The following is a 26,345-nucleotide window of genomic DNA, read 5'->3' as shown; positions in this document are numbered from 1 at the left end:
AGTGTCAACAGTACTTAAGGAGTCAGACATTGGTCAAGTCCTTGTTTGGGTTTTCTTGGCCAGGGTTTGGCAAGCCTGCACTGGGTTCATGCTCACAGAGCTACCAACCCCATGGCCCCCAAGTCTAAGATCCAGAACGTGGGAAGCACCCATGCAGTGCACCAGCCTGCTCCCAGAATCTACGTAACCAGAGAGACAGGATGCTGGAAAGAGACAGAAAATGTTGAAACTGAAGAGCTATTACTAATGACCCACATTCTTTATTCAATCTGTTCTTTTCCCTATTTCACAGGCCTCTCTCGAGGGGTTTGGAATGCCAAATATGATAGACATATGCTAATGCTTCAGACAGTGGGGAGATTTGTGCCATAATGTGGCCAATATAGAACTGATGGTGTTGTCATCACTATGAACAGTTTGTCAGGAGATATCGTGCATGCCAGACTAGACCGCCATAGTCAGTTGGCCTCACTCGCTAAAGTTTACCTAAATCCCATGCAACCTTTGTAGTGCCTTTTACAGAGACAGAAGTTTTGCATGTTGTTGCCTATTCTAACAGTATCTCTGGCATTCATTATCTAGTAAGCCCTGACTTCATCGGGAGAGGAACAGGTGTCATCGGTGTCTGAGTCGGTGTTATTGTATCCTTTCGTGTCGTGTTTGACATCTCGTGCTCCATTTGAATGTATCACCAGGGCAAAGATCCATGCCTTTCCTGTCCGTCAGCTTCACGGGGGGAAAAACACAAATTGAACACAGCAGCCAGTCAAAAGCCCAAGCATAATTCCACATGACTTACACAGCCAAAAACACTTCACTGTTAGCATTCTTTCTGCCACAGTTTATGCATGGAGGGATTTGACAGTTTGCCTTGTCAAACTGTTTTACGCTGTGTCCTGGGGAGGCAAATGATCTACTGGGTGACCCTTGTATACCTCTGAGACATCTAGTGCTGGGCTTTTGTCTGTTTACTCTGCTTTTTAGGACATTTATTGTCAACTGTGCATCGTGCGTTGACACAACCATGGCATGTGGATGCCATGATGGACTTGTTTATTCATAGGCGTTCAACATGTTTTTACACCGTGTTTGTTTTACTGGAGTGATCATTGTAAACACACTGTTTGGAAGGAGACATTTTTGCTCAGGATACAAATAGTTTTCCTCACTGACTCATGTAGAAACATATGAAATAAGAAGATGGATGGTGCACAGGTCAGGATGGCGTTCCCCCATAGACTTCTTGTTCCTTGTTTCTCCTTGTTGTTTTTTGTTTCCAACACTTATAAATAATATTTTTGTCTCATGGTGACACATCAGATAAGGATCTCTTCCCTTTAGATACAGTTCAAGAAGCAGCACTTTTTTAGTAATGATGACACACGTTTTCTCTGTCTTACTCTCTCCTTTCATATCAATTGGTGACACAGATCATGACATGCATGATGCTGTACAGTTTGACTAGCCATTGTTCAAAGCAGTTGATTGCCTGGAATCATGTTTTGATCTTTGAGATCATGACCCAGGAAGGACGCCCACTGGCCTCAGTCCTTTGACCCTTGAAAGGCATTCACTCTTGTCTGTTTCGCCTTGTGGTTTCAATGCATGTTTTTCTCCCTCTCTCAACCCCTGCATTCTTCTTCTCCACTGGGCCAGTCGCACTTTCATACTGGTCTCTGATAGGGCTTTCACTCCCTCCCTCCTCCCTTCCCCTGGTGTCCACATCTTTCCTTCCCTCTTTCCTTTCCTCTTGCCCTTCGTTCCCCTGTCTGTTTGTTTCCATCCTCCTTCTCATCCATCTGTCTTTTCATGCATCTCTTTCTAGTCTCTTGAGCTAAAGCCCAGACTCCCTCCATTATCAGAACGGGGATGAACTGACCACGGTCAACTTGACCTGCACATATCTCACAAGGCAGACAACAGGATCAGAGGCTGATTATTTAGAATGGAGAAAAACATGTGCACGCATGCACACGCATATTCCATCTGCTGCAAACCGCTCAGAGAGATGTGACACCGCTATCCGAAAGACAACAGTTCCTCTGCTTGTTTGTCTGAGTTTATTTATGACCATGTTTCATACTCCTCCATTCTTTACATTGGACCCCATTCAGTCTAGTCTTTTAGATCTGTCTGAGTAATCTTAATCTATTAGCTTGACCTCTGCCAGCTTGAGCTGCACTACAGCATATTTTCAAAGTTTTAATGTCTTTGTCCTGTCAACCAAGGCTTCTACAGTATGGCTAGATTCCCATCCTCCGATGTCAGTGAGCACTAATGCAAGTATCATCAGAGGAACGCTATGTTCCTCTGATGATAGCTAATGTAAGCATTTCTGTCGGTGTCGAGAAAATGGGTTATCTAAATGAGGCAACATTAACGTCAGACTCCCTAGTTCCATTATGATATACTGTAAGGCAGAGATCCAACAGTACTTGTGTTCATCGGAGGCGAACTATTCACACAGTAAAAGCTATTTAGATTGGAGGCTAGAAAGCGGATTTGTGTAATAGTTTACAGGAAAGGAGGTTATTCCTTTGCGTGGGTCTGACCCAGGATAAGTTAGAGATGCACTGCTGCCCTCCACCTGGTCAAGGGTCTCATTGGAAGCTGCTATCTGTGATTGCGGGCGTTCACTTCAGCCATGTTTTTATTCACTGGATTTATGACATTGAAGGTATTAATATGTAAACTTGAATGTTTACAGATGAGATATTATCTGTAAACATTCCAGTAAGTAAACATTCACATACTTGTAAACAGGGCTGAATTTTTTGACAAACTCGAAACCAAATTGTTTACATGTTGTGGCTTTAAAGGAAAGTGTCACCTTTTTAGATGTCCATTCTCTGTGATTCATGACATAATATTAATAACTATTCTTTAATTATTGAGTTATACAGTATTGTATCTATAAGTTACCACTATATCTAAAAAAATCTTTCTTAAACATCTTGAAAAGTCATGACAATCTGCAGAAACTGCTGGTAGAATTCTTTGTTTTTTTCTGGAAGTTGTGCTAGAGTACTATAATCCCCCCTCTAAAGAAGAGGGAAATAATGTTGTCCCTCATGGTGGTATTATGGTATAGTATAGCAGTTGTGTTGATTTAGCAGATGTTTGAGGTGTTTTACGTACATTTCCCAATAAAACTCTCAGACTGCAGCCAATTCTAGGCTCTAGTTGTAGAAATCCATGCCATAATAAATATCAGAGACCATAGAATGGATGCCAAACAGCGGAATCATATAAAAACATGCCGAATAATGTCTGAGGCATGAACTATCATCTTATCTAGGAATGACTCAGAATGTAGATACAGATCAACTCTGCAGTCCAACACCAAGGGTTTATCTTTGCTTGACCCCCTTTGGTACAGTACATTCACCTTCCTTCTGGTAAGACTCTGCAGACTCTGTGCTGGGAAATAGAGCAGTTTTGGTTTCATTCTCTAGTAATTACAGTAGCTTGGTTGCTACTGATCATTCAAACTGTAAGGTCCAAATGGAAAGCACTGTGGTGTTGTATTGTGTCAGGCTCAAAGGAAAGAAATCAGTAGCTAATCTAATGACAGACTAACAGAGTATTTTACTTCAGAAGGGGGTATACTTGGTGGTGGATGGGTGTTCATAGCTGGTTATTTATAAATTGTTGGCACTTCTGTCTTGGTGTTTATGTTTGTGGTGTTTATGTCTTTGCCTCCGAAATCTTGCAGCACAGTAGGTACTGTAGCAGCTTTAATGGCTTTAGCCGAGCACCGGCATGTTGAGAGCTATTTTTGCAGACAGCAGGTGCTTTACTCTTCAATGCAAAATGGGGAGAAAATGGTAGTCCCCTTTCAAAACACATCCAGACAGAGGAAGAGGGAGTGGCCTGAAGCACTCCGTTTGGGTTATTTGTTGAAAACATATGACTGGAAAGACATGATTGACTTCACTTGAAACATTTGGCAGCTCTGTGTTGTTTTCCTGATTTTAACAGACTGGTTTAATAACCTATAAGTGTCACTCGATGCAGTCCTGTCCCAAAGTTTCAAGATTCCCGAAAGAGCTTTCTAATGCCGATACTCATGAAGCGACAATCCAGTTGCCCAGATGCTGTAGTTTTAAAAGGCTCGTATTTGTTTGATGATCTGATTGTGCAATTTCTCTCATGTCTTTGCAGAAATTGGCCCCCGGTGTGAACCAGTTTGCCTACACCTGTGTTCAGGACCATCCCATCTGGACCAACCAACAATTCTGGGAGGCCACGTTCTACAGCGAAGTCCAGAGCCAGATCCGAGCTCTGTATCTTACTGCCGCAGTGGAGAAAGTGAGCATCACTGCAAGAATCAAGGTAATAGCAAAGACCCAGCAATTATATCCCTCCCTCTGTCCATTTCACCTTGTCCCGCAACCCACTGTAGGGCTGGTTGATATGACTTCAAATCAATATCACCATTATTTCAAACCTTTTCCTCAATTTGTGTTTCGGGTGTAGCGATCGATAGTTCCATTTCAAGGCTAAATACAGACAAGGGTCGCCGGACCTCTCGCCCGTCTTTTCTCTCAGGGTGTGATCCCATAGTCTTTCATCTTCCCAGACTTTCCCACAAGGCAGTGGGACGGTGGTTGGTCAGTTCCCGGGCCGTGCCCCCTGCGCATCAAACCTCTGGGGACCACCGCAGCTCCGAATGCTCCATCTCTCAGGGGGTGCTCCCATAGCCTTTTGTCTCCCCAGACTTTCCCACAAGGCAGTGGGACGGTGGTTGGTCAGTTGCCAGGGCATGTCTGTTACACGTGAGCCGTCCTCTGGGGACCGCCGCAGCTCCGAGGTGATTAACAGAGGCCAGCACCGCAATCAAAAACGGCTCATAGACGAGGTCAGAGAGAGAAGGATGAGGCTGGCTGGGCACTGCGTCAGGCATCCTGAACTGGTGGCAAGCAAACTGCCACTGTGGGAGCCAACCCAAGGCACAGCCAGGAAGGGAAAGAGGCGCACCACCTACATAGACACACTGCGGCGCGACAGTGTAGCTAAAACACCTGAGTTGGTGTTGGCTAATCCGCACTCTCGCATCGCCCACATTTGCCTCGATTATGATTAATGAACACGTATTAAAAAGTATATCAATTATATAGTGAAAATAGCCGATCTACAAATTCACTATGTGTCTCGCGACACCTTGTGAGCTTGTAGATTGGCTAGATATTGGTTAGATATTTTCACTATTTTTGCATGGCACCATTGTTCAACAAAGTCGAAAATAGTGGTTAAGGATTTAATCAGATGACTTAGTCTATTATTAAAAAAACCTGATTAGGGTTCATTTGTGTTGATTTGTTTATATTTAAAATAAAAAAAATAAAAAATATATATTAAAAAATACTTTGCTTCTCGATTACTCGGTTATACTGTACTGTAAGTCTGTTACAGGTTATAAATATCGGTTTCAATATATTTGGTTAAATGCCCAGCTCTAAGTCACTGTGCATGTTTCTTGCAGGACCAGGCTCCTCTGCTCCCAGCCAGCAGAGATGGAGAGCATACAGCGATGGACCTTGCAGCAGAGCAGCTGCGTGCATGGCCCAGCCTGAGTAAGGAGAAGCAGCTGGAGCTGGTGAAGAATGAGGAGAGCACAGTGTTCAGCCAGGCCATTCACTACGCCAGCCTCATGGTCTATCTACTGGTACCCCTGGATACTAGCAAGATCAAGCTTCTCCGCAACGCTCCTGTTGCCGATTGGGAGAGCGGCAGCAATAGCATTGTCACCAACAGGTCAGGATAATGGCAACAGGGTGTTCAACAGGGGGTCCCCAGAGTTACGCCCAGGATCACTTGGATAATTGGCAACGGGTGAAAAAGGGTTACAAAATTTGTGGGATAACATTTTTTTATTATAAAAATGCACAATTGGCATTGACCATTGGCACATGCAGGGAATGAGGAAGCCAATAATATTTTTTTCTCAAATTTCTGTGAACTGTCACTCAATTAAGACTGCTGTAGGTTGAGACAAGGGAGTGACTCCGAAGGTAGCAGTGCCAGGGTTAACTGATCGGTATGTGTTTCCAGTTGTCTAATTGTGCTCCCCTCTTAGTAGCATGCTGTACAATGGGCTCAAGGCTACACACACACACCACCAGGGAGAGAGAAATCTGGCTCAACAGTGTAAAGTTATAAAGGACTTTGATCAAATGCATTGCAGACAGCTGACCCAGAAAGGTTGGGCTGCACATACTGTAGCCTGTATACACTTGGTGCACCCATATGTACATGTGTGTGGTCAGCACCCATATGTACATGTATACTGTATACTGCACACACCCATATCTACATGTGTGTGTGGTCAGTAAAGCACAGAAGCTTTTAATTAGAAAACAGTCTCAACAATTGTGTCAGAAACAACCAACAGTATAGCACTCGCATCCTACAATTACATAACGACCAATCAGAGGACTGGGACTTGTATACAGTAACTACTGTTGGCATGCATTTTTCAGCTCCGTAGTTTAGGATATTGATCTGAAATTGGTAGAAGCTGATGTTTTACTTTTCTAAAATTGAATTAGCGGTTGCGTTCCCAAGTCTCAAGTCTGCACTTAGTTTAATTGTGAGAGTGTTTCATTAAATGTTTCAGTAAATGTTAGTGTGCCACCATGGACAGCTCCTGCATTGTTAACTTACCTAAATGTCACTCTCACTATTAACATTACCTTCAGCTGCGTTTACCTGTCAGAACGGCTGCTTTGTAAAAGATACATTGTCCTATTTCAGAGAGGATAAACAATCACATACTGAAAAATTAGCCCCCTATTGTACATTTAAAATAATGAATTCATAATGTTTTGGTCACAAAGACCTTCATCAGATCTCAATGCCTATTGAATGTCTGTGTGATTGTAACATTGGGAATTTGTGAATTCAGTTGTGGGAGCTAAATACCGCCCCCTCCCCCCCCCCCTCTCCCCCTCACCTTTTTTAATACAACTTCATATTCCAGAAAAGTCAACCACAACTTACAAGTTATAAATCATTGTGACCAACTCAGGTTTTGTAAGGTAGAAGGATCACAGCGTTATCTGGAGAAATCCTCAAGTTCTTGATTTGGGAGTATGTGTCCCTTCCTAATAAGGCGATGATAGGTGTGTGGGTGGATGTGGCATTGGTCACAGCATACATGATACTGTGCGATTATAGCCAAATGCAACACAGCACTTCCTTCCATATGCAGGCCACATCCGTTCTGTGGGCTTACGTTGTCCTACCACACTCTGGAGTAACGCTTACATACTACTTCACATTGGAAGTTTAAAACCCGCAGGGTGTTGTCAATTTCCACTCAACAAGAGACCAAAGAAAATAGAAGTGAAAGTGATTTCAGTAAAATGAACCAAATCTGGGCTTTTCTTAGAAACTGAGGTGGTGAAGCCAAGGATTCATATCTGGATTATCTGTGATTATTGCTCCACAGTAGCACTAGCCTTTCATCGGTGGATCTCCTGCAGGAAATATTGGACATGAGAGCTTTGCAGAATATTCACAGCCAAATGTTCACATGCAAAATATCTAAATGTATTCCCAAATATACACATTTACCCTGGGACAATGTGAGAGTGTTTGTTTTGTTTCCATATCTGTTGAAAGGAAGGAGAGACTTGGAACTTACTTTCTGACCACGACATGTTGTTGCTTTCATTGCTTTATATGAATATATTGTCTTGTGTGAAACATTATGTGTGGCCAAGAACACTTCAGTGATTGAGCCTAGCATCTTGTGCCAGTCTGCTGGAATTACTTAGGCATTGTCACAGACACAGTGCTTAAACTGTCTTAAAAGCGAGTCATGCCAACAGTTTTTTTCATTTAAAAATCTGTTCTTTTTCTCAGCAGCTTCCGCTAGAATAAATAGTCTGTTTAATTCTACGTTTGGCTCTGTTTGCATACTGTAGCAACGTAAACCTTAAGATTAGCCTACTTATAATTCACATTCAGCTGGAGCAGGACCAACGCGTAGCTGTATATTATCCCCACTTATTTGACGTCTACTTACAATTACTCCATTAAGTAAGCTTATTAGCTTACAAGTTTCCACTTCCATTGCTGTTATCAAGAAATAACAGACCGCAGAATGCTGTGATTGAGCGATCAGGATCGAACATTCAGCCAAGCCGTGTAATATAAATCTTCACATCCAACTCTGTCAACACGCAGCTTACTGAGACAACACTCCATGTGCCTATCAATCACCTCACTGCTCCAAATTCACTCATTAATGCTTGTGGGACTGTGTGTGTTCTGCAGCATTGCCGGCAGTGTGGCAGAGAGCTTTGACACAGAAAGCGGGTTTGAGGACTCTGAAACCAGTGACGTGGCCAACTCCGTGGTCAGGTTCATTGCTCGCTTTATTGACAAGGTGTGCACTGAAAGCGGCGTGACCCAGGATCACATTAAGAGTCTTCACAGCATGATCCCAGGTAGTACTCATACTGTAGCACAAGCTGTGCCCTGAATTCATTATTCCTCAGCTGTCACTGTCCTATTTCTCTCAGCTTTGCATGGTAACGCTTTTCACCTCAAACTCCTTTCGAAAGAAGCTCATACAAAATTGGATGTGTGTATTCTAAGCACATAGTAGTACCTGAGCTGATTAACTCCTGACATGGGAGTTGCCCTTTAAATCTGTAAATATAAGCTGTGGTCGTAAGTAGACGTGCACATAAACGTATGTACTGTACATGCACGCACAGTATGGATGTGTAATTGTGTATGTATGTGTGTTCATGTGTATGGATGTGACACCGTGGTAATTATCTTGTAACCCACAGGCATCGTGGCAATGCAGATGGAAACTTTGGAGGCTGTGCACAGGGAGAGCAGGAGGCTGCCTCCTATTCAGAAAGTGAGTAGTGCCTTAAGGGTGATTTATACTATACTGCGTGCAAGTGTCGCACACTGAAAATAGCTGATCTACAAGCTCACAGCACAATAACAATTTCGGTGCGTGACAAGTATAAATCAGCAACCAAGTATAAATCAGACATTATTAGATTAGACTGGGTTTGGAGTAACAATTACACATGTGTAATTCAGGGAATGTGTCTGCCTTCTTTTTGTCTAAAACTCATCAATAGTTTGAAAGTGTAGCCTACCTGTTGATGCCTATACAGAATCACATGACATGTGAATGACCTCAATCTGTGTACATTAATATCAGGTTTAAAGCAACATGTGCAGCTTATGGCTCATAGTATTGCTGTGATGGGTTTTAACTGGCGTTTTACTGTAGCTCTTATGCAAAGAGCTCCTGTTTTCCAGTCATGTACTTAAAGGTAGGGTAAGTGATTTGCTTTGGTTAAAATAAGTGTTAAATGTTAAGTGTTAAAAGTGTCTATATTCTGATAGTACTTATTGCTATAGAGTGTTTGTTCAGTATTAGGAGTCTCCTTGTCTCTCCATCTCTATTAAACAGAACATGCATTTTCGTTTCAGTTTCATTTCCAATTTTATCCAACCAGGACAGAGAACTCAATCAGGATATAGATTAAACAAGTGAAATTGGAAGTGATGACACTAAGAAATGAGCAGACAAAATTTGAACTGGAACTGTAAAAATGGGTACTTTCTCCTGATTGGCTGAGATTTTGACACCTACTGAAAAAAATATTTTCTGTTTATTAAAGAGCTGGAGAGACAGGGAGATATGTGTTACTGAAAAAACACTCTATAGCAATGATTACTATCAGAATATAGTATTTTAACCTTTTAACAAAATACTTTTTGTTTTAACCAAAACATATCATTTACCCTACCTTTAAGTCATTAAATTATTGTCAGCCAATCACACTTTCATATTTTACCCCTTAGCCTTTTGACTCCCCCTATTTAACATGCCTGCCAGGTCTTAATAAATACTCTCACACAAACACAGACAAGCACCATGCCAGTACTGCCGTGGGAGCATCCTGGGAGTGATGGTGAGCAGTCTGTCCAGGCTTTTGGTCTTGCTACTGTATGAAGGCTAACTTTAGATGTGGGGCCTAAGCTTCCCTGGTGTGCTGGCTGCAAGTAGCATGTTAACTGCTGTGGAGTGTAAACAACATTGCCTCTGTATTTATGGCCATAGAACTGAGTGATGGGGATGATAATAATAATAACATCAACAACAACAACAACAGTGTCAACCTTAATGACGGTAATGATATCATAATTATAGCAATGATAAAGTTCATCTTTATTGATCTATGTGGGCAGATTGGTCCTTTGCAATTCACCCATTCTAACCATTCGGAGCAGTGGGCAGCCCAATTCTCTAAGATCAGTTCACTTGCAGGAGTGTCTTCTTACCATGCACACCTTTTGGTGTGGGAAGAAACCAGAGCACCTGAAGGGAACCCACGTGAACATAGGGAGAACATGCAAACTCCTTCTTGCTCTTGAGGCAACAGTGCTAACTGCTCAACCACCGTGCAAGATTCTATTAGCAGCTGTGTGTGAACACATGTACACATGGCCGTGCGACACACTGCTTGTAAGAGACCCAGCTGGAAGCTGTGTTGAGGTGATGTGGGACTTCCTCTGTCCTGGTCCCACTGTCCCACACAGGACAGATTCAAGGCCAGATTCAAATCTTATTATCTCCAGGCCAGGCCTCAGTGCTCCCAGACAGGCGCTCACTGTGCTGGGGAATGTTGTGACTGACCTAGCATGCCTCCAGGTTCTTTTTGTAATGACGGTGCAACTGACTATTGCTCTACTGACTTTGGAGGCTTGAAGAGAGTTGAAATAGCACAGAACACAGGCTTCCATCTTTTTTCAACATACATGTACGTATGTGTGAATTGATTAGTTTAGAGGTGGCCTGCTCTATGTAACCCTGGAATTCTTATTTTGGGCAGATTAAAAAAATGAAAACTTTTGTTTTTATAAAAAAAGCGAAAAAACCTGATCTACATATGCTCACAGTCACAACGTCACTATGTGAGGCTTTTTGAGCTTGTAGATGAGCTAATTTGGTTATTTATTGAGAAAGTATATAGGGTTAAGGGGTTAACTTTCAGTTCTCCAAAAAGATATCGAAACTGAGACTCAACACTTCTGAGAATTTATACTGTATGTGACACAATTAAGAAATGCTGAGCTGAATCCTTTGAAAATGTGATGAAAGAGCCCGTATAATATATTAATATATATTTTTTGTTGGTCATAGCATTTTATCTCACCCTTCTTGGAAGTTTGAAACAGCTGTTTTCTTTTAAACAGAATGTTCTGGGAATTAATAAACTGAGTTGGCTAATTCTACAGATATGCACATATCAGGAAATGCCCGTCTGTTGAAATACTTAGGAAACCAATGATTGACCAATTTATGACAAATCCCAAATCACAGCCTTTAGTTGATGTCTACACAGAGATTGATTTCTTGCTTTGTCTTGGCGAGTCATCAGTGAAATTACCTGTTTTTTTGTATTTGTAGATATACGTATGCACAGTGTGCATACAACCTGGGTTCCATTTGGGAATGGGGGATCCATGTCTCTGCTTTGATAGCCCTCCTAGGGTTTTTTTTATTTCTTATCGCCGGTGGGGATGTTTCTGGTCTGCTTCTGGTCAGACTGAATGAAATACATTGGTTTCCTTTTTTTTAATATTCATGTTTGATAATAATATCACAATGTAACAATTTAAATTTTAATATGTTAAAAGGATCCCTGGCTAATAAGCCAAATATGCCTAAGCCAAATTAGAATTGCCCTCTATAACAAAAGTTTAAAAATTAAAACGCCTTAAACTTTTTTTGCTTTTTTTTAATCTTTCACTCAATAGGGGCAATGCCTGTCACAAGTTCATGATGTCATCTCCCATGTGTGGTCTAGCCCTATGGAATTTATGGAATGCATGTGCAAAAGAAACATTTAAAACATCGATTTGATGCCCATATTAACCTTAAGAAATATTAAGTTGTTTTTTTATTCTCACATGCATTCCATAAATTCCCTAGGGCTAGACCACACATGGGCAAATTACATCATCAACTTGAGACGGGCATTGCCCCAATTGACTGAAAGATTAACTATTTTTAAAATAAAAAAAAATATTGAAGGTGTTTTTAATTTTACATTTTAGTTATAGAGGGCAATTATAATGTATTAAGGCTTATTTGGCTTATTAGCCAGGGATCCTTTTAAACACATGAACCCGGGCATCTTTATTTTGGGCAAATTTTCTTTACATTTCTAAACTTTTATAAAAAGAAGTTAAACTAGACGCGTCGCAATTCTGGGAAATTGCAAAGTGTGGTTGCACCGACGCCGGTCGCGGAATACCGTCGGAGACCGTGTGACGTGCGATTCGAATTCGGTGCCGATCAGATCCCGCGTTTGTAACACGTGCCGTTTTGATTTTAGGAAATAGGCCCCTCCCACTAAAGAAACAGGCCCCTCCCACAAATGTAACGGCACAATTGTATAGTCACGTCACTCCTGAGATCACTTGTGTTTCATTTTGAGAGGATTGATCCCCCAAAAAATCATGTTTTTGCATCTAACGGCTACATTTTGCACATTTGTGGCGCCCCCTATGGATCAAAGTAGAAATGCTTTTAGGAATTCGTTGAGTGAACCACCCTTGACATGTGATTGAAATTTGGGATTGACCAGACGTTTCGTTTGTGTTTTTTAACCTTTTTTGTAAAACGGGCCCCTCCCACTAACTTTGGAAGCCAATTACGGACGAACGGTAAGGATTATCAAAACGCCGTTCGCATATGTTTATCGCATGTCTCCAGAGATCATGTGTATTTTTGTGAAATTTAGACAATATGAGGAGGAGCTAAAAGTGTGTTTTGAAGAAAATTCAAAATGCCGGAAAATCTATCCAAACGCAAATGGGCGTGGCCTATATGGGGAGTTGCATCATGACCCAAGGAATCCATGGGTACATTTTTTGATTCTACGACCTACAGTTTAAAAGTTATAGGCCAAAAGGTAAAGTGGGCTGTTATAGCGCCACCATGTGGCCGACTGGTGTAATTTTTTTTTTTAATAATTTGGCAATAAACTATTAACCTTCCCTCAAAGTCTTGTAACTCTAGCCCTTACGGTTTCCGAGACAAAAATACTTGAATGGGAGTTTTTTCATTTTCCCATTAAAGTGGAAGGGGAAATTTAATGCACTAATAAATCAAATCAATTAAAGTATGTAACCAATCTCTTAGCAAAGTACAAGCAGTCTGGTCCCGGTGAAACCGGTCAATTTGACATATGGCACGAGTGTGGGAAAAATAAACTGTGGGAGAAATAGCGCGCAAAAATAAAGTTTATCTAGTGAAATAAAGTCGGAAGAGAGGTTCCGACATTTTCACTAATTAGTGTAGAAGCAACGCATTGTGTTGGGCAAAATATATAGGGCAATTAAGAAAATGTCCCTCTTTTGTTTTGTTTTTTTGTTCTTTTACAAATTGAACCCTGCATGTAACAAACAGAGAGACGTATATGTTGGTGTTCTTTTGTGTGTTTTTTTTTATATGGGCATGTGGAGTTCTAACAATTTTCACTAGTGCAAGCTGTTGTGCAGTATAATGGGTTAATCACATTGATTCAAATTTCTTTTTTGGGGGGAAATGCTGGTGCAAGTGTGTTCTACACCAAGGTGTTTGCCATGTTCCATAAAAGATCATGGCAACAGTTCTATTTGTAAATTAATAGTTGATTAATTGATCAACAGAAAATTACTCCAATTGCAAAATTTGCTTCACCAAAATGTGAATGCTTGTCTTTGTTCCATATTATATGATTTTTTTCAAAGGAAATATTTTTCACACATCAAACGTTCTCATATGCAGGTGCGTTGGACAACAGTATCAGTTGACCATTCAGGAAGAAGAACCTGCACACTGCTCTTGCCCTGCAGCCTCATGTTTTTTAAACACAACTAAATTAACAGAATTTAACTTGAGGCTGCTGAGTAAGACAGTGTGCAGGTTCTTTCTTCCTGAATTGGCCCATATTATGAGATGAATAAGTGATGTATTTTGACTGCCGAGCAAACATTGAGCGATTTCAATGTCATTTTTCATGTCCATTTGGGTTCAGACAACTTTTGCATTAACCATCATTTTATACTTTATTTCCTTTTTTGGCCGTCATTTTATGCTCCAAATGTATGTACTGTATGAGATTTGTCCACCCAATGAGATTCTCCGTCCACTTAATATGTCTCTTCTCCAACAGCCTAAGATCCTGCGTCCAGCGCTGCTGCCGGGGGAGGAGTTTGTGTCTGAGGGCTTGCGGGTGGTCTTAGACCCTGATGGCAGGGAGGAAGCCACTGGGGGCCTGTTGGGAGGGCCACACATCCTGCCAGCAGAGGGTGCCCTCTTTCTCACCACATACCGTATCATCTTCAAAGGCACCCCTCATGATCCACTAGGTCAGTGGCTCTCAAACCTTTTTCATGTCAAGGACCCCCAAATTAATATGTTTTTGGCCGCGTACCCCCATCTGAAAATATTTTGTGCCAGGGACCCCTATACAAGATTTGTGTTGTTAAAATGTTTCCAAATGTTTTAAGATTATTTTGAAAATAGCAGATCTACAAGCTCACAACGTGTCGCAATGCAAGGTGTTGTGAGCTTGTAGATCTGCTGTATTCAAATAGCCGATGTATTTATGGTTAAAGTGAAAGTGGAGAACCAGAGCACTAGGTGATTCTCTCCCCCCTAGATGCTACCAGACTGGCTTTAAACTGACACTTACACTGTTAATACCAATAAAGACTTCAAGGCATTGTTCAATGGAGTGTTTCCAGTACTTTGTGGTTTCCAGAGTCTATTCTTTCCCTGTGTGTCCAGTGGGAGAGCAAGCCGTGATCAGAGCCTTCCCAGTGTCCGCCCAGACCAAGGAGAAGAAGATCAGCATCCAGAACCAGCTGCAGCAGAACATGCAAGAAGGCCTGCAGCTTCGCTCTGCATCCTTCCAGGTAAACGGCAGCCCATTCTCATGCTGATCTGCTATATGAAGAATCAAGCAGAATCAAGAAGGTTTCATTTGTCACTAACTTATACAAGCACAAGTTGTTGCAAAATGCCCCCCCCCCCCCCCGCAAAACAATTGTGCAACACTCTAATCCTGCTATATAGACAATGAGCCACAGGTAGCAATAAGTACTGGGAGCTGAAGGTAGGTGTGGTTCTCCATCTCAACAACCCAACTCCTTGGTCTAACACACCTTATAAGCCCCTTTGACCTACTTAGTTAGTTACTTGCTTACTTACTTAACTTACTTTCGGATAATGGCAAGGTGATTCTAGATCTAATGATGGTGATCGATGATAATCCCATCAGCTATCTAATATATGTTTATCTGAATATCTTGTATATAATCATATATTAATTCAGGCTGATGATCTTGTCCTAATTCACTTTGTACAAAATGGCTAGCTCAGCCATTTAATGAATTAAGATGAGGCCAAAGAATACACATTCCACAAATTAATGTTTTAAGTCATGATGACACTTGTGTGTTAGATAACAGCCTGCATCTGGTATAATTCAAGTTTGATGGTAAGAATAAAAGGACTAAAGGAATTTTAAACCAAGCATGTTTCTTTTTAATAGTCTTTCATAATGAATTACATTTTATGGTTCATTCCGATCCTTTTAACTACAGAGATGATACAAATGACTGTGTTCATGTGGTGTGGGTCACTGAGAGTGTACATATGGAACTAAATGGACCAGTAAGGCTCCATTAGGTTCCATTTGTACACTCTGGGTTAATATTAACGCTGATGATTTTACTGTGTATCTGGGCTGTATTATCAGAACCTTTTGTAAAAAATGTTGCAAGCTGCTGGAGAACCACACCAGAGTATGGAGGTCAGAAATGCAGGCTTAGGGGAAAGTAAGGGAATGCAGGGGCTGAGTCAGACGGATGGGGAATGAAGGAACGATTACCACCCACCCAAGTCACACTGACAAGATGTACTGTGAGAAACAAACAACTGCTTAACCCCTTTCCTGCATTCTGTTTCAGACACATAAGCCATTATACTTATTAATTTTACATAGAGAACTGCATTTCTGCACATACGTCATACACAATATTGTGTCTAACATTACTTTCGGAACTAGTCTTATCCTGATTGTTACTGAATTGCTGTTTCAGCTGTCTTTCGTAGCTGCCTCTAGCCATTCTCAAACCTGTCTTATCTTAACATTTTTCTGAAATGTCCTTTCAACGGTGCTCTACAGTAACGCTTTATCTCTTTTTGTAGCTGATAAAGGTGGCTTTCGATGAGGAGGTGAGCTCGGAGATGGTGGAGGTCTTCAGGAAACACCTCCAGCGGATTCGCTACCCACAATCCATCTTCAGCACCTTTGCGTTTGCCGCAGGACAGGCGGCCCCACAGCTAATCGTGCCCAAGCAAAAAGAGAGGAATACTGGCTTCAGGTTTGTTATTTATCAGGAAAGAAGAAGTGAAGTCTGCACACTGTAATGTATCTCCCAGGATACAACTTTAATTAGGACAATGTTTAAACCCCACACGCCGTCTGGGGTTGAAACGTGTTGTCCTTACATTACAGTTTGCAGATTTCCCTTCTTCCTTCCTATCTTGCACCTATAATTGACGGCCAAACTCATGGGGCTACACATGTGTGTGTGCGCGGTCTCCACGCACACACATGGCCCAACTAACTCCACATTTTACCCCAAAATTCCTCAATATTCTGCCTCTGAACCGGCTGCTTCCCATACCGTTACTCTACTTCCATGATGTACAATAAATATGAAACGCATTATGCCCCAATACTATGCAAATCTCTTCCCCAGCGCGAAATTCACTTCCGGGTGCTTATTTTGGTCTGACATCAGAGAACCCACATATTTGGGCATAACTGATATAGGCAGCTCCATATATGGAGATGTCTGACACTATCTGACATCACCATAATGACAGGGGCACAGCCATCACGGTCCCATATTTGGGCATAACTGATATAGGCAGCTCCATATATGGAGATGTCTGACACTATCTGACATCACCATAATACAAAAAGTTTGACCTCTTCATTACCATTACGGCAAACTCACGGAGTGAAGGTGTCCTCAATAACATTTTTGAACACCAGCAGCCCACTGACAGACCAGACATTGTCAATAAAGTCTTCAAACGGAGTCTGGATGAGCTCCTCCGCGACATGAAGCTGGGAGTTTTTGGCAAAATGAAGGCTAGAATACACACTGTTGAGGGACAGATGAGAGGACTGAAACATGCCCACATACTGCTACTCCTACACGAGATTTTGACTGTAGATGACATTGATCACATCATTAGAGCAGACATACCTGACCTGGACAAGGAGCCAGAGTTGCATCAGCTGGTGTGTCAATCCATGCTCCATGGACCCTGTGGTCCAGGCTACCCCAACAGCCCCTGCATGGTCAATGGCCTCTGTTCTAAGAAATTCCCCAAAAACTTCTGTGCCACCACTCGACTGCCTCATCATGGTCATGGCTACCCGGAGTACAGGCGGCCCATTGACGGCCACACCTTCAACAAGAAAGGCTTTCTGTTTGACAGCAGGTGGGTCGTTCCTTACAACCCCTGGGTCCTTCTCAAATACAAATGCCACATCAACGTTGAATTTGTAGGCTCCTTCCAGACCATCAAGTACCTCTACAAATACGTACATAAGGGAGCTGATGTTGGCACCCTCGACATTGAAGACAGGGATGAGATCTCCAAATTCATCAATGCCAGAACCATTGATGCTCATGATGCACACTGGAGGACTATGGAGTACAAGATCCAGGACAGACTCCCTGCTGTCACCAATCTCGCCATCCACACAGACGGCCAGCAGAGCATAGTCTTCAGAGAAGGCCATGCACAGGAGGCCATAGCAGCAGCCAAACCCACTACATTGCTTGCCTTCTTCGAACTAAACAGCCAGGACCCTGAAGTAAGGCAATATCTATACATGCAGATTCCCGAACACTACACATGGAAGGCCCACATGTGGAATAAAAGAGTCCACGCACCCAAGGACAGGGAAATTCCACGTACAATAGGAAGAATGTCCAATGTATCCGTGCTCCAAGGAGAAAGATTCTACTTGAAACTGCTCCTAGCACATATCAGAGGACCACAGACCTATGAGGACCTTAAGGTACATGATGGCAACCACTATGACACTTTCAAAGACACAGCTCTAGCCATGGGCTTGCTTCAGGACGATCTAGAATGGATTACCGCCATGCATGAGGTGTCACGCTACGCATCTCCAAGGAAAGTCCGCGAAACCTTTGCCATCATCCTCCACTACTGTCACCCATCAGAGCCCAAACATCTGTATGACAGATTCTTTGCAGAGCTCAGTGAAGACTTTCTCCATGCGGAGGCCACTGCACAAAGGTGCCCCACAGACGCAGTAGACACAACATTCATACAAAATCAGCTACTGCTTGCAATTGATGATGAACTCTCACAAATGGGCAGAGGGTGGTAGGACCGCTCATTCACGATTTAAGATCCCAATCCCCATTTTCCAAGACTCTGTCTGTGCCATCAACGCAGAGTCCAATCTGGCCAAGCTCATTAAAGACAGCAACTTAATCATCTGGGACGAGATTTTCAGTGTTGACCGCTTTAACGTCGAGTGTGTGGAAAGAACACTGAGGGATCTCATGCACTCACAGCAGCCTTGGGGTGGCAAAACTGTCCTCCTGGGTGGAGACCCAAGGCAAACCCTCCCCGTTATCAAAAGAGCAGGCAGGCCCCAGATAGTTTCAGCATGCATCCAGATGTCAACACTCTATCCTCACATGAAACACCACAAGCTAAACCTCAACATGAGAACACACGCAGCAGAGAAGGACTTCTCCCACTATCTCCTTGCATTAGGGGAAGGAACACTCCCACACGAGGAGGACACAGAATGGCAGGTCCGCATTCAACCCCACCACTTGGTTCACGATCTCCAAACTCTCATTTCATTCACCTTTCCTGACTTGCAAACTGGATGTGTCAACAAAGACAACCTTCTCAATGGCACTGTATACACTCCTCTGAATAATGACATTAGAGAAATCAACAACATATGCCTGGCAGACTTCCCTACAGAACAGAGAGTCTACTTTTCAGCCGACACAATTCTGGAGGACGACCACAAGGACTCCATGCCTGTGGAATTCCTCAATTCACTGACACCCTCTGGAATGCCTGATCATAACCTCAAGTTGAAAGTAGGAGCCCCAGTCATGCTGCTGAGAAACCTGCAAGCAGGTCCCGACCGCACTCTCAAGAATGGCACCAGAATGGTGGTACTGCAGATGATGGACAAAATCATTGAGTGTGAGATTGCAGCTGGCACAAACAGGGGTGAAAAAATCTTCCTCCCAAGGATACCTCACTATGACAGAGATGAGGAGCTTCCCTTCACCTTCATCAGACGACAGTTCCCTATCCGCTTAGCTTTCTCTGTTACCATCAATAAGGGGCAGGGGCAAGAGAACGAACGAGTTGGCATCTACTTGCCTCAACCTGTGTTCGCTCATGGCCAACTCTACACAGCCTTCTCCAGGGGAAAGAGAGCCAGCGCCGTCAAAGTTTTCATTGTGAACAATGATGAGGGAATTACTGACAACGTTGTTTATCCCGAACTCTTTTATTAATCCAAACATGCTCATTCAAACACTTTGCATGTGCTGCTACTCCCTGATTGCATAGTGACAAATGACCTTCATTCTTCAACATAATTGCCATTGCCTTTGTTTGTATTCTCCCCCCAATGCAACATACTGTACACCTGCTCCTGATTAATGCTTCACTGTTAATGTTATTCTGGATGTCATTTCATTTCACTGCTATTTTGCCTTTCTCACATTTACATGTTGCCACCAACACTGTCCGACATCACACCATGCCAATAAACCATGCTATCTAACAAACAATGCAATCTCATTTCAATCAACAACAACCCGCCTACATTCATACCCAATACTTCTCTTGCCTCAATCACATTACTCAACACTACTACTTCCTTGCACACTACATGTACACACCTACACAGTGCGACGTCGCGCGGACGCTAGATGTGAGGGCCGCGCAGCGGCCCGAACTTCTAGTTGTATTTATTGTTGTCCAGCACTGTAAAGTTATGTTTTGGATGTGTGTGCTTTCCCTTGGACTCTATTTATGGGGCCAGGCTTCCAGCATGGACCCATATTGTTATTCGCATTATTCCATTTCTTCTTCTTCTGCCACTTTTGGCAGTTCTGGCTGAACCGTGCAGTCGCTTTTTATGAAACTCGGCCATATGATAGATGGTCATGAAAAACGATCAAGAAATAATTCTCACAATCTTTCGTCAAAAGGTGGCGCTATAGCACTCAATTGAAAAATGCCAACTTTGAACAGGTACAACTCATGCCGTGTTTGACCTACAGCCATGAAACTTCGATGCACACATGCGTCTCCTCATGCTGAACAACTTTCACACTCTGACTTTTGACCTCTGACCTTTAGATCTCCCACCATTTGGAATTATATGAAAAACAGTTAAAACCTATCTCCTCCTGGGATTTTTGAGTAATCTGCACGAAACTTTTTACACATGAACTTTGGACCTATACCAAAAAACGTTTGCAAAATATCTTCCATAAGTGAAAAAATGAAGCTTTAATGAGCCAATGAATATTGCAGTTTTATGACAATTATTCATCTGCCCCTAACACATACATGCAGACTTACCATTCTTTGAAACTTTGCAGAAATGTAAAGGGCCATTCCAAATATCACTGAAACCAATCTTACTCCAATTGGTCAAACGGGGGCGCTATAGCAATTTTTTGAAAATTGAAACTAAACAGGCAAAAGTCATGCCTCGTTTGGCCGACAGCCATTAGACCTGCTTACACATGTGCCTTGACTAATGAGGAACACATCTATCACGTTGACCAGTAAGCACCGCCCTTAGATTGTCCGCAATCTTGAGCAGTTTGAAAAACACTTAAACCCAGGATTTTTCAGCTATTTGCGTGAAACTGTATGATCTGTGTGATCTCCTTTTTCACAGGTTCTTGTCTGTTGGTGGCTTCTCGCTTAAATGTGTGCCCCACAACCTGAAGGTCACCAGTTCAAGCCTCACTTGGTGCAGACTTCATCTGAGTTGCATTTCACACAACATGACTATCAATGAATACATCTGCAATTGTTAAAGATAACATGAAATACTTAATTGAGTGTTTTTTACATACAGCTGATCTACAATCTCACAACTTTTCAGATAGCAATGAGAGTATGTTTTTTCAATGTATAACATACTTCATTGTGAAAATAGCCAATGTACAATCTGACAACTTTTAATGGTTTGTGAGCTTGTAGATCGGCTACTTTCACTAATTTTGGTTCTGAGGAGATGTACAATTTCTTCATTGGTAAATGGTTTGTGAACGAGTGATCTTAGTGTTAGTGAAACAGGGGCTTGCTTCCGTATCTATCCATTTGTCTCTCTCTATGTCTCTTCAATCTATTCCGTATCTCTCTCTCTCTCTCTCTCTCTCTCTCTCTCTCTCTCTCTCTCTCTCTCTCTCTCTCTCTCTCTCTCTCTCTCTCTCTCTCTCTCTCTCTCTCTCTCTCTCTCTCTCTCTCTGAGGGGTGGCCATAGCTGAGTGGTTAGTGAGCCCGCCTAGGGAGCCAGAGACTCTGGTTGCCCCAGGTACGATTCCAGGCCAGGTCAGCAAATGTGTCGATGAAATGAAATTTGTCCCTGAGCAAGACTCTTAACCCCTAATTGCTCACAGGCACTCATTGGAAACAAGACCGCAAGGACTTTCATGAACTGACCTGTTAAAGGAATTATCATTTCTCTCTCCTGGCCCCATATTATCGCTGCTTGCAGCTATATTTCTTCTTGTTATTTATCAGGATATCTTCAACTCCATGAGTTCTGGACTAACTGTACTAACTGAACGACACATGACGTCCTGTTAACCTGTAAACCTAATCATACACTGATTCTGGTTGCAAATCATATCGTCCTCTGGGCTATTCCTGTGCATTATGACTCAACAGTGTGTCTCTGTTTTTGGAACGATTGGGAGAAACCTCCCATGTGATGCAGAAAATGTCGGTGGTGAATTATGTTTCTGTCTGCTACATTTTCCTCCTTACAGGACGTTGTCCAAGACCATCGTTGCGGGAGCCAAGAAGGCGGGAAAGATCACCATGGGCCGCAGTGGTCAGACCACACTGAAGAAGAATGACAGAGGCAGCAGAATGACCTGGAATGATGACGATGACATTTCTAGTGAGCGCGGCAACATATTTACTACGTACAACAGTGTGGCAAAGATTGATGGGTGGGGGGGGGGGGGGGGGGGGTTACTGGGTGTGCGGATTATCCGTGTGCACTCGTTGTTTAATGAAACCGTACAAAATAACTATGAAGCACCTTGGGTGTGCGAGTCAGGCAGTGAGTCAGTCATTTGGCCACTGTTCACATCAATAACATCATCTGTTTATGAAGATCCAGGCGAAAGGGTTTTATATCCAAATCTGGGTGAGAGTGATGACCGAGGTTAAACTCGAGTTGCTAGATGAAACCCTGTAACCCTGTATCGACTAAACCAATGGTTTTCAACGCGGGGTCCGGGGACCTCCCAACGGTCCTTGAGTGCGAGTGGGTCCAGTTGGTTCCATTTGTACACTTTAGGAGTTAAATCAACCGTGTAGATTTGGGCCCAGAAATAAAGATTGTATCGGATGGAGGTCCTAATGCATATCCAACTTAAGGTCCTTGAAATTCGAAAGGTTGAGAATCACTGGACTAAACGTGCATGTCCTGAATGCATCTGTACAGTATCGGACGATGGGGAGCCCCCGCTCAGCAGTACCTTGAGGGCATCATCAGAGAAGTCCACCATGGAGCAGCTGGTGGAGCGCGCCTGTTTCCGAGACTACCAGCGCCTGGGCCTGGGCACGATCACTGCCAGCTCATCTCGCTCCAAGACAGGGGAGCAGTTCAGAATCACTGCAGTGAACAGACTCTATTCCCTCTGTCGCAGGTACATCACGCATGCACGCACACACACACACACACACACACACACACACACACACACACACACACACACACACACACACACACACACACACACACACACACACACACACACACACACACACTCATTAACTGTATAGTTCAAGCCATGCATATATCACCCAAGTCAGTTTTCATTTTGTTGCAAACATAACACACCCTACTGCATGTCAAGAAACATAAATCCAGAAACATTGTGAATTGTGCATGGCCATGCTCAGTCTCTACCTCATCATGTTATGCATAGTTTTAAACATAAAACATACTCTATACTGGCTTGCCATGAAAGAGACTTCCTCACGCATCTTTGAACAAAGAGAAATAAATGTCTTGTGTTGTATCTCCACTTCTTTCTCTAAATCCACATGGTGCAATTTGTAAAAGAAAGAAGAATTAAAAAAAAACAAGCGGGTGGGAAGTTTTTAGAAACTCTGCCGGGGATAAACATAAATCACCAAAGGTGAATCACAGCCATGAATCTACACTTGAAATGACTCAGCAGTTTCTTATTTACATTTTTCTGCGTTGCCTCTCTAAATATACTGTATACATTGTTTGACTTCCTCTCTCAGTTACCCAGGCCTGCTGGTGGTACCTCAGGCCGTACAGGACAGCAGCCTTCACAAGGTGTCCCGTGGCTACAGACACAACCGTCTGCCTGTGGTATGTTGGAAACATCCTCGCAGCAAAGCCATGATGCTGCGCTCCGGGGGCTTCCACGGCAAGAGCATGGTGGGACTGTTTAAGTCCCAGAATCCCTCCTCAACAGGTGTGCATGCACACAAATACACAAACAGCTATCGTTATGCAGCATATGACATTGTATATATTATATGCTGTATTAACAATGTTAGTTTCCATAAAGGATTCCATAGCAATTGTTAATATTGGATGTGTCTGATGCAAAGGGTCCATTTGGTTCCATTTGTACACTCTCAGAGTTAAATGAACGCTCAGGTTTTTACTGTGCAATATTTCGCTGTGATCTTCAGCTCCGGCTTCATCATCAGAGACTTCCAGCAGTCTAGAACAAGAGAAGTACCTTCAGGCCATCCTGGACTCCATCCCTATCTACTTCAAGACGAATGGCAACAACACCATGTCCAACCGTTCCATCATTGGCCTCTCACCAGGTAAATCCTCAGTGTTTAACTCTTTACTCAGAGTGTAAAATGGACCCGTTGCGTCCATTCTCCAAGTTATTAAGGTTTATCTGATTGGGCAGATACAGTGTACATAAAAAAACTGAAATCCATCTTATGAATATCTGATTGCCAGAAAAAAAACAATGTAAAAGGTTCTAGTAGGAGATTTCTTCTTTTTGTACATAAAGGGATTGCTGCATTGATCATTGATCATGTGTTGAAACAGATCACAATTGATGTGTATAATCACAACTGATAATAAAGGGCTGTAGGGGGGTGTTGTCCGCTTAACTTAGTTATGACTGCCTGCTTTAGTTATATTTTATTTATGTATTTTATGTTGTTGTTGTTGTTTAATTTATGTGTACTGTTGTGTTGTTGGTCTTTGTCTGTTATGTTATGTCATGTTTATTTGTTGAAAAGTGAATAAATACTTTAATTACAAAAAAAAAAAAACTGAAATCAGCTATCCGATGCAAGCATCACAGTGCTTATAGCGGAGGCTAATTTGCAACACCCGGCCCTTGAAGGGCTTTTGTAAAAATAAGAGATTAAAAACACAAGGTAAAAAGAAGGTAAAATGAGCACAACAAAGTACAATAAAAAACACATTTAGCAATGCTGTAGCTACAGAAAAGTAGACATGAGTTCTACATCATCCAATCACATGCAACGTCGTTTTGGTCTATGCCCATTGACGATGCCCAGAACCCAAGCAAATGCCCATTGAGCTTTGCCTAGACCCACATGAGAGAAGCAAAATTTGTAGGTTGCCTTTATGAGGCTAAGTAGTTAAGAGGCTGTAGAAAAAGTGATTGCAGCTACAGTATGCCCAATTAGGCTGTTTTTAAGCTTCAAATAGACGGGTGCACACTCACACACGGTACAATAAAACATACATGAGTACAGGATTGTCGCTGAATTAACCAGAATTTGGTAAGTCTCAAAAATGGTGAATTTTGCAGCAGATTTCAAGTGATCAGGTACAGTATCAAGTTCCAGGACTTCTCCTTTCACAGAAAAAGCTGTCTTTCTCACTCCTCAAGGTTATCTCCTATTAATCGTTGGCGGAGTTGGTGTGATTGATTTCTTTGGCCGGGGAAAGTGGTTACGAGGCTGTTTTGGAGTGCCTTTTCCTCCGATTCGAAAAATTATGCTGACTGTTGCGATTTCCAATTTTTTTATTGTGCGGCAATAGCCATTAAACACTAATTTGTCTTTGGTTGACCATTTTGTCCTGGTCATTGGCTCGAATTCAGCCGTTTATCTTTGGGAGACTTCCGCTACTGTGTCTTCATGTGTATGTGAGATGCCTGCATGTTGGTTGTTGGGAAGGAACTGTGGTACAATATAAGGTTATGTAAGAGCAAGGAGGTTATCCTGGGGTGACACCACCATTCATTTGTCTCCTTAAACTTCACCTCATTCCGTCAATACACTGGCAGGAGCTCCACTAAATCCATGTGACCAGGGCACTAAAGCCTGAGTTGCAATATACTTGGTTGCATGCCGTTTAACGCACCGAATATAGTAGCTCTACAAGTTCACAATGCGTCACAGTGCGACGCTTTGTGTGCTTGTAGATCTGCTATTTTTTGTGCGTGACACAGACGTGCAACTACAACAGGATTCTAAATCCCCATGTAACCCCTGTGGGAACTGGGTTGAAAAGTCATCCGAATCATCATTAATGCCCTCCGTGTCTGAGCTCTAAGCAGATCTAAGACCGCAGGGATCAGATGGAGGTCGTCTTAATTTGGAAATAGGATTCCCTTTATCTCTGCAGCGTCAGTGCAAGTTCAAACAAAGTTGACAGTGTGAGATTTCCAAGTTTGAGCCTAAAGACTTAATTGAATTTTGAAACAAAATTTTCCATTCACTTTATCACCGAACCATCTTTCTCCTTCCTTGATTCATGTTAAGCTCAAACAATAAGGGAATAATGTCCTGTGTTTGTATTTGTTCTTCAGGCAGTGAAAGGAGGAGCTCCAGGATGCCAAAGATGGCTCCTGTCCATTTAGACATCCCATTCTCAAACAGCTTCACCAGAGGTGGTGAGTGATGTCCTGAACTTACTTCTCAACACATACCATGCTGTATGCCTCGAACAGTATGATAG

At 42.5% G+C, this 26,345-nt stretch overlaps 1 protein-coding gene across 4 annotated transcripts in view; it reads left to right on the top strand.

The window, feature by feature from the left end:
• Positions 1-26,345, top strand: part of sbf2 (SET binding factor 2) — a 144,946-nt gene that overhangs the window by 95,874 nt on the left and 22,727 nt on the right. For 2 of the 4 annotated variants that reach the window (XM_084065706.1, XM_084065705.1), the window contains exons 18-29: positions 4,165-4,335; positions 5,486-5,757; positions 8,284-8,456; positions 8,808-8,881; positions 14,211-14,406; positions 14,828-14,955; positions 16,253-16,428; positions 22,156-22,289; positions 22,842-23,046; positions 23,654-23,850; positions 24,074-24,214; positions 26,197-26,280. In XM_084065706.1, the coding sequence (XP_083921832.1) occupies positions 4,165-4,335; positions 5,486-5,757; positions 8,284-8,456; positions 8,808-8,881; positions 14,211-14,406; positions 14,828-14,955; positions 16,253-16,428; positions 22,156-22,289; positions 22,842-23,046; positions 23,654-23,850; positions 24,074-24,214; positions 26,197-26,280 (1,951 nt within the window). The remainder of the gene's footprint in view (positions 1-4,164; positions 4,336-5,485; positions 5,758-8,283; positions 8,457-8,807; positions 8,882-14,210; positions 14,407-14,827; positions 14,956-16,252; positions 16,429-22,155; positions 22,290-22,841; positions 23,047-23,653; positions 23,851-24,073; positions 24,215-26,196; positions 26,281-26,345) is intronic. The other 2 variants (XM_084065708.1, XM_084065707.1) reach the window with 1 other exon arrangement.

Source organism: Gymnoscopelus microlampas (genome assembly GCF_963454915.1).
Source record: "Gymnoscopelus microlampas genome assembly, chromosome: 1".
Lineage (NCBI taxonomy): Eukaryota > Metazoa > Chordata > Actinopteri > Myctophiformes > Myctophidae > Gymnoscopelus > Gymnoscopelus microlampas.
Note: the sequence above shows the minus strand (reverse complement) of the source record. Positions and strands in the feature narration are given on the sequence as shown.